Raw genomic sequence first — 14504 nt, forward strand, 5'->3', positions numbered from 1 at the left:
ATTACAGGCATGAGCCACCATGCCCAGCCTACTGAATTGTTGAAAGCTGGAAATAGCTCAAAAGAAGAGTTTCCTTGATTCCCAAGTCAGCCGGTCAGTGCTGCAGTCTGTTTCCTTTGGGTCAGGGGGTTTCTTCAGTATTGTCCCTTCTGTGGTTCACTAGAAAGATGTTACTGGACCCTACCACTTACCCAGAGTTAGCCTTGGGGTCAGGGGTTTGCACACTATAGTCCCTTCAGTGGTCCCCAGAAAGATGTTATAGGAAAGGGGTCTCAATCCCGACCCCGAGAGAGGGTTCTTGAATCTCGTGCAAGAAAGAATTCAGGGTGAGTCCGTAAAGTGAAAACAAGTTTAATAGGAAAGTAAAGGAATACAAATGGCTACTCCAGGGGATTCTGATGTACAATAAGGTTTGGTGAAAACTACTAAACAAGATACATGTGGTCTCCGCCTTCATGGAGGCTGTGGAAGTCTTTAACATACTTAATCCGGCTAGGGTTTTTTCTTTCCTGGTATTATTATTTGTAAATGGGAAGAGAAAGTAATGTTTAATGAATAATTACTGTATACCAGACACTTGAAAGCATACTCTCAACTTTGAATATTATAATAACAACTTTAAAATATAGATGCTATGATTGCCATGTTTATAGACAAGAAGACCAAGTCTCAGGTCTCAAAACTTTTATGTAGCAGAGCTGGGATTTGAATCTATCCTTCATTGCCCATGCCCTTTCTACTCTGTTACTTTTTTTTTTTTTTTTTTTTTTTTGAGATGGAGTCTCACTCTTGTCGCCCAAGCTGGAGTGCAATGGCATGATCTCGGCTCACTGCAACCTCTGCCTCCCAGGTTCAAGTGATTCTCCTGCCTCAGCCTCCCGAGTAGCTGGGATTATAGGCACCCGCCACCATACCCAGCTAATTTTTGTATTTTTAGTAGAGGCAGGGTTTCACCATGTTGGCCAGGCTCGTCTCAAACTCCTAACCTTAGGTGATCTGTTTGCCCCAGCCTCCCAAAGTGCTGGGATTACAGGCATGAGCCACTGCACCTGGCCCTACTCTGTTACTTCTAAAGAATGTGAATATTCTCAGGTTCTTGATATATGTTGCCAAATTGTTGTCTGCAAGTCAATCAATGTCCAGTACTTGGAAATTTCCAATGTTCACATTCTCTGGGAAGCAGACTGAGCTAGAGATTTACACTTAGGAAGTTTAGTGTTCAGAAAGTTTATTAGCAAGTACTTTGGGACCAGTACTCATGAAAGAGGAAAGAGAGTAAGCAAGGTTGGGCAGAGGGCTAAGCTGGGCTATGGTGCAGCCTCAACAAATATTTCAGCTGTCCCCTTTGGGTGCTCTGAAGATACAATGGCCTTTCAGAGTCTTTTCTAGTTGAGATGAGGGGCTGGATCATTACACGTTTGTGATGACCTGTCACTGGGTTCTGTTGACCCTAAGAAGGGGGTGTGCCCTTGGGCAAGATGCTTTCTACAGTAGACAATTCCATAAGAAGGCAGACAGTTGAGGGCTATCTGCCAAAAACCGTTCTTCCAGCTCTTGGGAGAGAAGTCCCAATTCTTGAAGACAGGGTGGCATATCACTAGTACAGTAATATAGATAAAAGTTTTTTAATGATAGTTTAGCAAATATGAAGTGGTACATATTATTTGATTTTTATTTATTCAATTGCCTGTGAATGTGACACTTTCTCCATGCATGTTTTATCAGGTAAGTGCTTTTCTCCCCCTTGAAAATTGTAATTTTGCAGAGAGGGAGCTACTGTAAATGTAAGCATTTTTTTTTTTTTTTTTTTTGAGGTGGAGTTTCGTTCTTATTGCCCAGGCTAGAGTGCAATGGCACTATCTCAGCTCACTGTAACCTCTGCCTCCTGAGTTCAAGCGATTCTCCTGCCCCAGTCTCCCGAGTAACTGGGACTACAGGCACCTGCCACCATACACAACTATTTTTGCATGTTTTTTTTAGTAGAGACAGGGTTTCACCATGTTGGCCAGGCTGGTTTCAAACACCTGACCTTATAATCCACCCGTCTCGGCCTCCCAAAATGCTGGGATTACAGGTGTGAGCCACCGCACCCGGCTCGCGTTTCTTTTAGAGGTCATCTTTTGGGATTGGTACTAAGATGCAGAGAAATCGAACACAGATTTAGTAATAATTTCTGCAGTTACTTCACTGGATGTTGTAGGGCTGTTATGACAACTAAATCAGATGTTTAAAACACTTAGATGAGTTGATTGTGCTTATTGTTGTAAATAAACATTAAAAAAATTACTTTTAAAAAGAAATGCAGGCTGGGCATGGTGGCTCATGCCTGTAATCCCAGCACTTTGGGAAGCCAAGGCTGTAGATCACTTGAAGTCAAGAGTTCGAGACCAGCCTGACCAACATGTTGAAACCCTGTCTCTACTAAAAATACAAAAAAAATTAGCTGGGTGTTGTGGCGCACTCCTGTAGCCCCAGCTACTTGGGAGGCTGAGACAGCAGAATCGCTTGAACGTTGGAGGAGGAAGTTGCAGTGAGACGAAATGGCATCACTCCATTCCAGCCTGGGTGACAGAGTAAGACTGTCTCAAAAAATAAAACAAAACAAAACGAAAACAAAAAACCAGAAAGAAATGCAGTATGTACTAATGTTTTGCAAATGGCTTCTTGTAACTGGAGATATGATTTCCTGTGATAGCATCATACAAAGATTTAAAAAGTGTTATATCTTGAACAGTGTAGATGGAATAAAGATGATACACTGTGGTGGGCAGAATAATAGCCTCCCAAAGATATCCCCAGAACCTCTGATTTTCTTAGGTTACATGGCAAAGGGGAATTAGAATTATAGATGGAATTAAGGTTGCTAATCAGCTGATTTTAAGGTTGGGAGAGTATCCTGGTTTATCCAGTTGGGCTCAATGTAATCACAAGAATCATTAGAAGTAGAAGCTAGGCCAGGTGCAGTGGCTCACACCTATAGTCCCAGGAGTTTGGGAGGCCGAGGCGGGTGGATCACCTGAGGTCGGGAGTTCAAGACCAGCCTGACCAACATGGTGAAACCCATCTCTACTAATAATACAAAAATTAGTCAGACGTGGTGGCGCATGCCTGTAATCCCAGCTACTTGGGAGGCTGAGGCAGGAGAATCGCTTGAACCTGGGAGACAGAGGTTACAGTGAGCTGAGATTGTGCCGTTGCACTCCAGCCTGGGTGTCAAGAGCAAAATGTCTCAAAAAAAAAAAAAAAAAAGAAAAGAGTTAGAAGCTAGAGGCAGAAGAGGCAGTGTCAGTGTGATGTGAGAATGTTTCAGCTGGCCATTGTTGATTTTGAAGATGGGAGAGGGTCATGAGCTAAGGAGTGTACAGCCTCTAAGCTTCTAGAAGCTGGAAAAGCTTTCCTCATATGATAAGGAAGCTATGATGTAAAGGTTCATCTTACATTTCTTGCTGTTTTCTTTCTTTTTTTGCTGGCAAATATTCAGGGGCCACAGTATGGGCTGCAGGGGTGCTCAATGCTACTGGGTTGGTCCTCGTTTCTGGGCCTTTTTAATGGACAGAGCTGTATCTGTTGTATTAATTCCTACAAGTAGAACAGATTTAAGGAAGATATGAGTATTTTTTATATCATTATTAGAAAATACAAAAAAGAAAAGGTTTCAAATGTATAGAAAGTAAAGAGAATAAGCCAGGCGTGGTGACTCATGCCTGTAATCCCAACACTTTGGGAGGCAGATGGATCACTTGGTCAAGAGTTTGAGACCAGCCTGGGCAACATGGCAAAACCCTGTCTCTACTAAAAGTACAAAGAAATTAGCTGGGTGTGGTGGTGGGCGCCTGTAATCCCAGCTACTTGGGAGGCTGAGGCAAGATAATTGATTAAACCTGGGACGTGGAGGTTGCAGTGAGCCGAGATTGCACCACTGCACCCTAGCCAGGGCCACAGAGACAGACTCCATCTCAAATAAAAAAAAAAGTATAGACAAAGAAAGTAGGAAGAATAGTATAATGGACACCTGTATATGCCTATTGTGTCAATTTAACAATTGTTAACGTGTTGCCATATTTGCTTCATTTCCTTTTTTTTTTCTTTGTTTTTTGACATGGCGCTTCATTCTGTCATCCAGGCTGGAGTGCAGTGGTATGATCTCTGCTCACTGCAACTGCTGCCTCCCTGGTTCAAGCGATTCTCCTGCCTCAGCCTCCCAAGTAGCTGGGATTACAGGCATGTGCCACTATGCCCAGCTAATTTTTGTATTTTTAGTAGAGATGGAGTTTCCCCAGGTTGGCCAGGCTGGTCTCGAACTCCTGACCTCGTGATCCACCCACCTCACCCTCCCAAAGCGCTGGGATTACAGACGTAAGCCACCGTGCCCGGCCCATCTCTTATTTTTTGCTTAAGAATTTTAAATTATATACAGAGTAGCATTTCATTCCTAAATACTTTGCAGTGCAATTCTAAAAAAAAAATAGATTTTCTTACAAAACTGTACAGTTTAAATTGTGATTCATAGGCTGGGTGTGGTGGCTCATGCCTGTAATCACAGCACTTTGGGAGACTGAAGAGGGAGGATTGCTTGAGCTCAGGAGTTTGAGACCAGCCTGGGTAACATAACAAGATCCCTGTCTCTAGCATCAATTAATCAATCAATCAGCCTGGTATGGTGGCATGTGCCTGTAGCCCCAGCTACTTGGGAAGCTGAAATGGGAGGATTGTTTGAGCCCAGGAGGTCGAGTCTGCAGTGAACTGTGATCATGCCACTGCACTCCAGTCTGGGTGACAGAGCAAGTCTCTGTTTCAAAAAAAAGAAAGTGGGGATTCATACTGTCAAATTGGTGAACAGATTTTTTTTTTTTTTTTTTTTTGAGATGGAGTCTTGGCTCTCATCGCCCAGGCTAGAGTGCAGTGGTGGGATCTTGGCTCACTGCAACCTCTGCCTCCCAGGTTTAAGAGATTCTTCTGCCTTAGCCTCCTGAGTAGCTAGGATTACAGGCACCCCCCTCCACGCCCAGCTAATTTTTGTATTATTAGTAGAGACAGGGTTTCACCATGTTGGTCAGGGTGGTCTCGAACTCCTGACGTCAGATGATCCGCCCACCTCAGCCTCCCAAAGTGCTGGGATTATAGGCGTGAGCCACCTCACCTGGCCCAGAATTGTTTTAAATCAGTAAGTCCAGATTATTGAAAAACTTGATTCTGTTTCACATCTTGGTTTAATCCTTTAGACCAAAGTGGTGTCTGTTCTTTAAGATTTTAAGGTGAGGTAGTCACATGCTCTTTTCATCTGCTGTCTCTTTTAACAAAATTATTTGCCAGGCATGGTGACTCAGGCTTGTAGTCCCAGCTACTGGGAGGCTGAGGTGGGAGGATTGCTTGAGCCCATAAATTCACGGCTGCAATGAGCTATAATCCAGCCTGGGCAACAGAGTGAGATGCTGTCTCTAAAAAAATTAATAAAAAAAAATCTGCATTAACTTTTTTCTTGATTAATTTTAGACATGAGTTTCTTAGCTTCCCATATAGAGAAAAATCTAATTTTTTTCCCACCATTTCCTGTGGTTACACTTTTTCACCAAAATGAAATGTTGTTTATTTATAAAGACTTTTGTAGCATTTATTTACCTACTTTTGGCTTTTCACATTATTTATATATTGCGTTTTAATGCTAGAGATATTTTAAAAAGTAGTATTTAATGGTTGGGCATGGTGGCTCATGCCTGTAATCCCAGCACTTTGGGAGGCCGAGGTGGGTGGATCATGAGGTCAGGAGATCGAGACCTTCCTGGCTAACACAGTGAAACCCTGTCTCTACTAAAAATACAAAAAAATTAGCCAGGCATGGTGGCATGTGCCTGTAGTCCTAGCTAGTTGGGAGGCTGAGGCAAGAAAATCGCTTGAACCCAGGAGGCGGAGGTTGCAGTGAGCCGAGATTGCATCATTGCACTCCAGCCTGGGTGACAGAGTGAGACTCCGTCTCAAAAAAAAAAAATAGTATTTATTGATTATATCTTATTATTGTTGTTTGATTGCTGTTCTTGTTCCAGAGTTTTAATTTTTTTTCATTTCCTGTATTGAAATAATAATACCTGGAGAATAGAGTTGACACAGGTAGTCTGGTAGCAAATCTCTTCATAAAGTATTTACAGCAGTGCTGTTCTTTTAGCAGTTGTATACACCTTTCAGAAGAATCATGCTTTTATCCTCCTGTAGAGCAAATAGATATATATGTATTTTAATATGGTAATGACATGATATGGATGAAGGAAACAGCTAAGCTTACTCAATGTTGCCTAGGGGAACATCTAAACATTGTATCAAACCAAAGTTCCTGTCTTTGACATACACCACCATGGTATTTAGGTGAAAATTGTAGTGGAATTAAGTAGGTAATTAAGTTATTTATTTCATTTAGTGATTTCAGGGTACATGTTGTAGCTTACTTACTACTAGGATGCAGCCCTACTTAAAATTTGTAACGAATTTTATTATAGGCATTTGAAAATTTCTTTTTTTACTTTTCTTTCTTTCTTTCTTTCTTTTTTTTTTTTGAAACTGGTTCTCACTCTGTTGCCCAGGCTGGAGTTCAGTAGTGCTATCATAGCTCACTGTAACTATAGCCTCTGCACCCGGGCTCAAATGATTCTCTCACTTTAGCCTCCCAAGTTGCTGGGACTACAGGTGTGCACTACCATGCCTGGCTAATTTTTTTTGTATTTTTTAGAGAGCAGATTTTACCAGACTGGTTTTTGGCTCCTGGGCTCAAGCAATCTGCCTGCCTAGGCCTTCCAAAGTGCTGGGATTACAGGTGTGAACCACTGCATCTAGCCCTTATTTTTTAAGACAGAGTCTTTTTCTGTAGCCCAGGCTGGAGTGCAGTGGCACGATCATAGCTCACTGCAGCCTCAACCTATGGGCCCAGGTGATCATCCCACCTCAGTCCCCTGAGTAGTTGGGACTACAGGCACTAGCCACCATACCTTGCTAATTTTTTTTTTTTTTTGAGACGAAGTCTCACTTTGTCGCCCAGGCTGCAGTGCAGTGGCGTGATCTCGGCTCACTGCAAGCTCCGCCTCCCACGTTCACGCCATTCTTCTGCCTCAGCCTCTGAGTAGCTGGGAGTACAGGTGCGCACCACCACGCCCGGCTAATTTTTTTTTTTTTTTTTTTTTGAGACAGAGTCTCGCTCTGTCGCCCAGGCTGGAGTGCAGTGGCCAGATCTCAGCTCACTGCAAGCTCCGCCTCCTGGGTTCACGCCATTCTCCTGCCTCAGCCTCCCACGTAGCTGGGACTACAGGCGCCCGCCACCTCGCCCGGCTAGTTTTTTGTATTTTTTAGTAGAGACGGGGTTTCACCGTGTTAGCCAGGATGGTCTCGATCTCCTGACCTCGTGATCCGCCCGTCTCGGCCTCCCAAAGTGCTGGGATTACAGGCTTGAGCCACCGTGCCCGGCAACGCCCGGCTAATTTTTTGTATTTTTAGTAGAGACGGGGTTTCACCGTGTTAGCCAGGATGGTCTCGATCTCCTGACCTTATGATCCGCCCGCCTCGGCCTCCCAAAGTGCTGGGATTACAGGCGTGAGCCACCGCGCCCGGCCACCTTGCTAATTTTTTGTTGAGACAAGGTCTTCCTGTGGCGCCCAGACTGGACTTGAACTCCTGGACTCAAGTGATCCTCCTGCCTTGGCCTCCGAAAGTGCTGGGATCACAGGCGTGAGCCACAGTTCCAGGCCAGCTTATATATTTGTAATGCTGATTACTGTTCCATTGTCTGGATGCACCATGGTTTATTCTTCACCTACTAGAGGATATTTTGTTTTCTAGTTTGGGGAATTGTGAGTAAAGTTGCTTTAAACATTTGTGTGCAGGTTTTTGTGTGGGCATACATTTTCAACTTATTTGGGTAAATACCAAGGAGGATGATTTCTGGATTGTTGCATTCTTTTAATTTTTGTGGATACATAGTAGGTGCATTTATTTTTTATTTTTTATTTTTTGAGGCAGAGTTTTGCTCCTGTTGCCCAGGCTGGAGTGCAGTGGCACAGTCTCAGCTCACTGCAACCTCTGCCTTTCAGGTTCAAGGGATTCTCCTGCCTCAGCTTCTCGAGTAGAGATGGGGTTTCTCCATGTTGATCAGGCTGGTCTCAAACTTGAGACCTGGGGTGATCTGCGCGTCTTGGCCTCCCAAAGTGCTGGGATTACAGGCGTGAGCCGCCGCGCCTGGCAGGTGTATTTATTTATAGGGTGCATGAGATGTTTTGATACAGGCATACAATACATAATAATCACATCTGGGTAAATGAGGTATCCATCACCATTTATTCTGTCTTTGTGTTACAAACAGCCCAGTTATACCCTTTTAGTTTAATATAAAGATGTACAATAAATTATTGTTGACTGTAGTCACCCTGTCATGCTATCAAACACTAGATCTTATTCATGCTATCTGTATTCCTGTACCCATTAACCATTCCCACTCCCTTCCCCTGCCCAGCCTCCCAGCCTTTAGTAACCATCATTCTACTTCTTCTTTTTTTTTTTTTTTTTTAAGATGGAGCGTCGCTCTGTTGCCCAGTTTGGAATGCAGTGGTGCCATCTTGGCTCACAGCAACCTCCGCCTCCTGGGTTCAAATGATTCTCCTGCCTCAGCCTCCCAAGTAGCTGGGATTACAGGTGTGTACCACCACATCTGGCTAAATTTTGTATTTTTTTTTTTTTTTTTTTTTTTGAGGCGGAGTCTCGCTCTGCCGCCCAGGCTGGAGTGCAGTGGCCAGATCTCAGCTCACTGCAAGCTCCGCCTCCCAGGTTCCCGCCATTCTCCTGCCTCAGCCTCCCGAGTAGCTGCGACTACAGGCGCCTGCCACGTCGCCCGGCTAGTTTTTTGTATTTTTTAGTAGAGACGGGGTTTCACCGTGTTAGCCAGGATGGTCTCGATCTCCTGACCTCGTGATCCGCCCGTCTCGGCCTCCCAAAGTGCTGGGATTACAGGCTTGAGCCACCGCGCCCGGCCTAAATTTTGTATTTTTAATGGAGACGGGGATTTGCCACGTTGGCCAGGCTGCTCTTAAACTCCTGACCTCAGGTGATCTGCCTGCCTCAGCCTCCCAAAGTGCTGAGATTACAGGTGTGAACCACCTTGCCCAGCCCCATTCTACTCTCTATCTCCATGAGTTCAATTGTTTCATTTTTTTAGCTCCTGCAGATAAGTGAGAACATGCGAGGTTTGTCTTTCTGTGCTTGGCTTATTTCACTTAACAGAATGACCTCCAGTTCCACCCATGTTGTTGCAAATGACAGGATCTCAGTCTTTTTTAAGGCTGAATAGTATTTTATTGTGTATGTGTTTATTTTCTTTATCCATTCATCTGTTGATGGACACTTAGGTTGATTCCAAACCTTGGCTATTCAGAATAGTGCTGCAGTAAACATAGGAGTGCAGATGTCTCTTCTATATACTGGTTTTCTTTCTTTTGGATATATGACTAGCAGTGGGATTGCTGGAACATATGGCAGTTCTATTTTTAGTTTTTTGAGGAATCTCCAAACTGTTCTCCATGGTGGTTGTACTAATTTACATTCCCACCAGCAGTGTGTGAGGGTTCCCTTTTCTGTAGCATTTGTTATATAGCCTCTCTTTTGGATAAAAGCCCTTTTGACTGGGGTGATGTGATATCTCATTGTAGTTTTGATTTGCATTTCTCTGATGATGAATGATGTTGAGTACCTTTTCATATACCTGCTTGCCATTTGTATGCCTGCCTTTGAGAAATGTCTATTCAGATCTTTTGCCCATTTCTTAATCGGATTATTAGATGTTTTTCCTATTGAATTGTTTGAGCTCCTTATTATATTCTGGTTATTAATCCCTTATTAGATGAGTAGTTTGTAAATATTTTCTCCCATTCTATGAGTTGTCTCTTCACTTTGTTGATTGATTATTTATTTATTTATTTTCTTTTGAGATGCTCTGTCTCCAGGCTGGAGTGCAATAGTCGCCATCTTGGCTCACTGCAACCTCCGCCTCCCCGGCTCAAGGGATTCTTTTGCCTTAGCCTTCGGAGTTGCTGGGACTACAGGCGTGCGCCGCCACGCACAGCTAATTTTTGTATTTTTAGTGGAGACGGAGTTTCACCGCGTTGGCCAGGGTGGTCTCAATCTCTCTCTCTCTTTTTTTTTTTTTTTTTGAGACGAAGTCTCGCTCTGTCGCCCAGGCTGGAGTGCAGTGGCGCGATCTCGGCTCACTGCAAGCTCCGCCTCCGGGGTTCACGCCATTGTCCTGCTTCAGCCTCCTGTGCAGCTGGGACTACAGGCGCCCGCCACCACGCCCGGCTAATTTTTTGTATTTTTTAGTGGAGATGGGTTTTCACCGTGGTGCTAGCCAGTATGGTCTCGATCTCCTGATCTCGTGATCCGCCCACCTCGGCTTCCCAAAGTGCTGGGATTACAGGCGTGAGCCACTGCGCCTGGCACTTTGATTGTTTCTTTCGCTATGCAGAAATTTTGTGTTGGATTAATTATTTTTAATTCTTGTGATGTCAGTGAAGTTGGGACTGATTGTGATGGCTTTTCATGTGGCTTGAGTCCATGGAAATAGGAAACAAATTAGGCCGATCAGAGTAATCAGGTTTGTGTGACAGCTTTATTTATCATTGTAAATTAATAAACCTGTGTGCTAGTGTCTGGTTCAGTCTTTTGTGCATTTGGAAGTTTTAAAGTCAGGCTATCAGGGTTTGTTCACCCTGGATGTAGAAAGCAAAAATCTGGATCTTACACATTCCTGGGATCTGACTAGTGAGGTAGGTAGGCCTGCCCTTATACCACTTCTGTCCACTCTCTCATTCATACTGGTTTCTGTACTTGCTCCTCTGTCATTAATGTACTGGCCCCTGGGCAAAAGCTTGCTAAACCATAGATGTTCTTCGTCAGACTTACAGCTAATCACAGTTGAATGCTAGCTTTGCTCCTTCCGTCTGCTTTAGCTTGAAAAATGACTTGTGCTTTACAGTGTGAGAGAATGGCCTTACTTTGTGCATTCTTCTTTGTAGCATCCATCAGTTCAACCTATTCTGATAGTTTCTATGATGATAACATTACTTGTACTTTTTTTTTTCTTTTGAGATGGAGTTTTGCTCTTGTCACCCAGACTGGAGTACAATGGCGCGATCTTGGCTCACTGGGTTCCAAGTGAGTTCCACCTACACCTCCTGGGTTCCAGCAGTTCTCCTACCTCAGCCTCCCGAGTAGCTGGGATTACAGGCACCCGCCACCATGCCCGGCTAATTTTTCTATTTTTAGTAGAGACAGGGTTTGGCCGTGTTGATCAGGCTGGTCTTGAACTCCTGACCTCAGGTGATCCACCCGACTTGGCCTCCCTAAGTGCTGGGACTATAGGTGTGAGCTGCTGTGCCCGGGTACTGGAAAATGTTTTCTTTTAATGAGAGCATTTATACCATTTATGTTTTACTTAATTATTGATAATTTGGGTTTATATCTCTCATCTTACTACTTACTTTTTGTTTGTTTTGCTGATGTTCTGTTCCTTTTTTTCTTCTTTTTCTCCCTTCATTGGATGACGATGATTATTATTATTATTTTTGTTTTGTTTTGTTTTTTGTTTTGAGACAGTGTCTTACTCCATTGCCCAGGCTGGAGTGCAGTAGTGCTATCTGCAACTTCAGCCTCCTGGGTTGAAGTGGTCCTCCCACCTCAGCCTTCCAAGTAGCTGGAACTACAGGTGCGCACCACCACACCAGGCTTGTTTTTGTAGTTTTTGTAGAGACATGGTTTCACTGTGTTACCTAGGCTGATCTCGAACTCCTGAGCTCAAGCAATCAGCCAGCCTCGGCTTCCCAAAGTGCTGGGATCACAGGCGTGAGCTCCGGTGCCCAGCCACTATTTCTTCTCTTTTTTTGTTTTTTGAGACAGAGTCTCCCCCTGTCACTCAGGCTGGAGTGCAGTGCCTCAACCTTGGCTCACTGCAACCTCCATACCCCAGGCTCGAGCAATCCTCCCGCCCCAGCCTTCTGGGTAGCTGTGATCACAGGCATGCATCACCATGCCCAGCTATTTTTTTGTGTTTTTAGTAGAGACAGGGTTTTGCCATGTTGCCTAGGCTGGTCTCGAACTCCTAAGCTCAAGCAATCCACCTGCCTTCACCTCCCAAAGTGCTGGGATTACAGGCATGAGCCACCAAGCCTAGAGATGATTATTTTTATCTTATGTTTCTTCTGTATTAGTTTGGTAGTTGTGGTGGTATGATATATATTGGTTTTTGTTCTTGGTTCCCGGTTCTTAGCTCCCATACCTCTTGTTACAGTCTTTTGTTATAATGTTGGTGTGTCTGGCCTCAGGAAACAGGATTTCTTTCCTGCCCTCCATTCTCCTGCCCCAAGGCAGATCTCTAATCGTCTTCCACCATTCCAATTGTGGGTCATAAGTCCCTCCTGGAGAGGCTCTCACCCCTCTACACTAGAGGCAGGAATGCTGATGTCTTTGAACTTCTAGATAGCTGAATCTGTGAAGGTTCTTGCATCCATGGAGGGCTTGGAAGCTCCACAGCCCTTCTTCCATACCTTGCCTTAGCGCACCTCTTCATCTAGATTCTTTGCAATATTTTTTATAATAAACCTGTAAAGGTAAGTGTTTTCCTGAGTTCTGTGAGCCACTCCAGGAAATTAATCAAATACAAAGAGGGGGTGGTTGGAACCCCAGCTGTTTGAAGCTGGTCGGTCAGAAGTTCCAGATGCCCAGACTGGTGGCTGGGGGTCTGATACTATGTCCAGTCAGATAGCGTCAGAATTGAATTGGTGGACACCCAGGTGGCATCCACTGGTGTGTGGGGAAAACCCCCACACATTCGGTCACAGAAGTCATCTTCTGTGTTGATTGTTGTAGTGTGAGAAGTGGCGTAGCAGAGGAAAGACATGGTTTGGAGAGAGTTTTAACTTACACAGTAGTTATTCATTTTTTATTTTTCCTTACACAGCAGTTAATTTTGTATTATTTTGAGGTAAGTCTAGAGATTAAAATATGTATCTGCAGTTTACAGAAATCTATTCTAATAATTATACCTCCTTTTGGACCCGTGAAAGACCTTATAACACGCCATTTAACACCTTCCTAACTCATGTGTGACATTTTAACCAATGTTTATTTTAAACCCAAAGAACTGATATTATGACTTTATATTGTCTATATTAATTTAACTTTACCCATGTATTTACCCTTTTCTTGCCTTTTATCTCCCCACCCTCTGTATCTTTAGGCTTCTATCTGGGATCGTTTTCTTTTTCCTTAAAGACTACTTTTATTGGGTTTTTCTTTGCTGAAATTGAAGGAAAACATTATTTTTCCTTCTTTTTTGGAATTTTTTTTTTTTGAGATGGAATTTTGCTCTTGTTGCCCAGGCTGGAGTGCAGTGGCACGATCTCTGCTCACTGCAACCTCTGCCTACTGGGTTCAAGCTTTTCCTGCCTCAGCCTCCAGAGTAGCTGGGATTACTGTCATGCGTCACCACGCCTGGCTAATTTTGTATTTTTAGTAGAGTCGAGGTTTCTTCATGTTGGTCAGGCCAGTCTCGAATTCCTGACCTCAGGTGACCCACCTACTTGGCCTTGCAAAGTGCTGGGATTACAGGTGTGAGCCACTGTGCCTGGGCTTTTTTTTTTTTGAAAGTTTTATTGTAGCTACATACATAACATAAAGTTTGCCATTTTAACCACTTTTTAATTTAACATTTTAAATTGTGGTAAAATATACGTAACATAAAATTTACCATCTGAACCAGTTTTGAATGTACAGTTCAGTAGTAACTACCCTATCTCATGTAAGTGGAATATGGTGTTTGTCCTTTTGTGGTGGCTTATTTCTCTTAGTGTAATGTCCTCGAGGGTCAGTCTTGTTTAGTGTGCTCAATAAATTTTAGCCATTCTTGTTTTCTGGAGTGGTGGTTTTTGTTGGCTTTTTCACCCAGACATGCTATGGCATTTGCTGATTGAAGTCCTGAGTGTAAGGCTAACTCGGCCGTTCCCTCCTCCTCAAGTGGTATCTGCGTGATATGGTTTCCACTGCAAATTGGTATTTGCTTGCAGAAAAATTGAGCATTGCCTGTATCATCATCTGTCTGTATCATCATCTGTTACTCATTTGGTTTTTCTTGTTCTGCTAGGACCCTGGTTAGGAGTAGAATGGGACAATCCCGAGAGAGGAAAGCATGATGGGAGCCACGAAGGGACTGTGTATTTTAAATGCAGGTAACTTTTCATTATGAATCAACATGGTCATTTAGTCAAGATTATATTTAATACTTGAATAAGGAGGGATGGAGAGGAAGAAACGTTTGGCTCATGGAGTAGTTATATTATGGAATTTGTTGTATTCCAAAAAGGCAGTTATTTTATTTGTGGCTTAATTGCTGCTGTTTGTAGAATTTGTCTCTTTTTTAAAAAAAATCTGACTCTTTTTTTTTTTTTTTCTTTTTGAGACAGAGTCTCGCTCTGTCGCCCAGGCTG

General features: G+C 43.5%; 1 protein-coding gene across 7 annotated transcripts in view; it reads left to right on the forward strand.

Moving 5' to 3' along the window:
* Nucleotides 1-14504, forward strand: part of TBCE (tubulin folding cofactor E) — a 92787-nt gene that overhangs the window by 22073 nt on the left and 56210 nt on the right. For 6 of the 7 annotated variants that reach the window (XR_750285.2, XM_010384654.2, XM_030936487.1 and 3 more), the window contains one exon: nt 14162-14246. The exons of the other annotated variant lie outside the window; for it this stretch is intronic. Coding sequence is in view for 4 of the 6 variants with exons in the window: in XM_010384654.2 (XP_010382956.1) it covers nt 14162-14246 (85 nt within the window). In the remaining 2 variants the exon portion in view is untranslated. The remainder of the gene's footprint in view (nt 1-14161; nt 14247-14504) is intronic. 7 annotated transcript variants of the gene reach the window in all.

Source organism: Rhinopithecus roxellana, chromosome 8 (genome assembly GCF_007565055.1).
Source record: "Rhinopithecus roxellana isolate Shanxi Qingling chromosome 8, ASM756505v1, whole genome shotgun sequence".
Classification (NCBI taxonomy): domain Eukaryota; kingdom Metazoa; phylum Chordata; class Mammalia; order Primates; family Cercopithecidae; genus Rhinopithecus; species Rhinopithecus roxellana.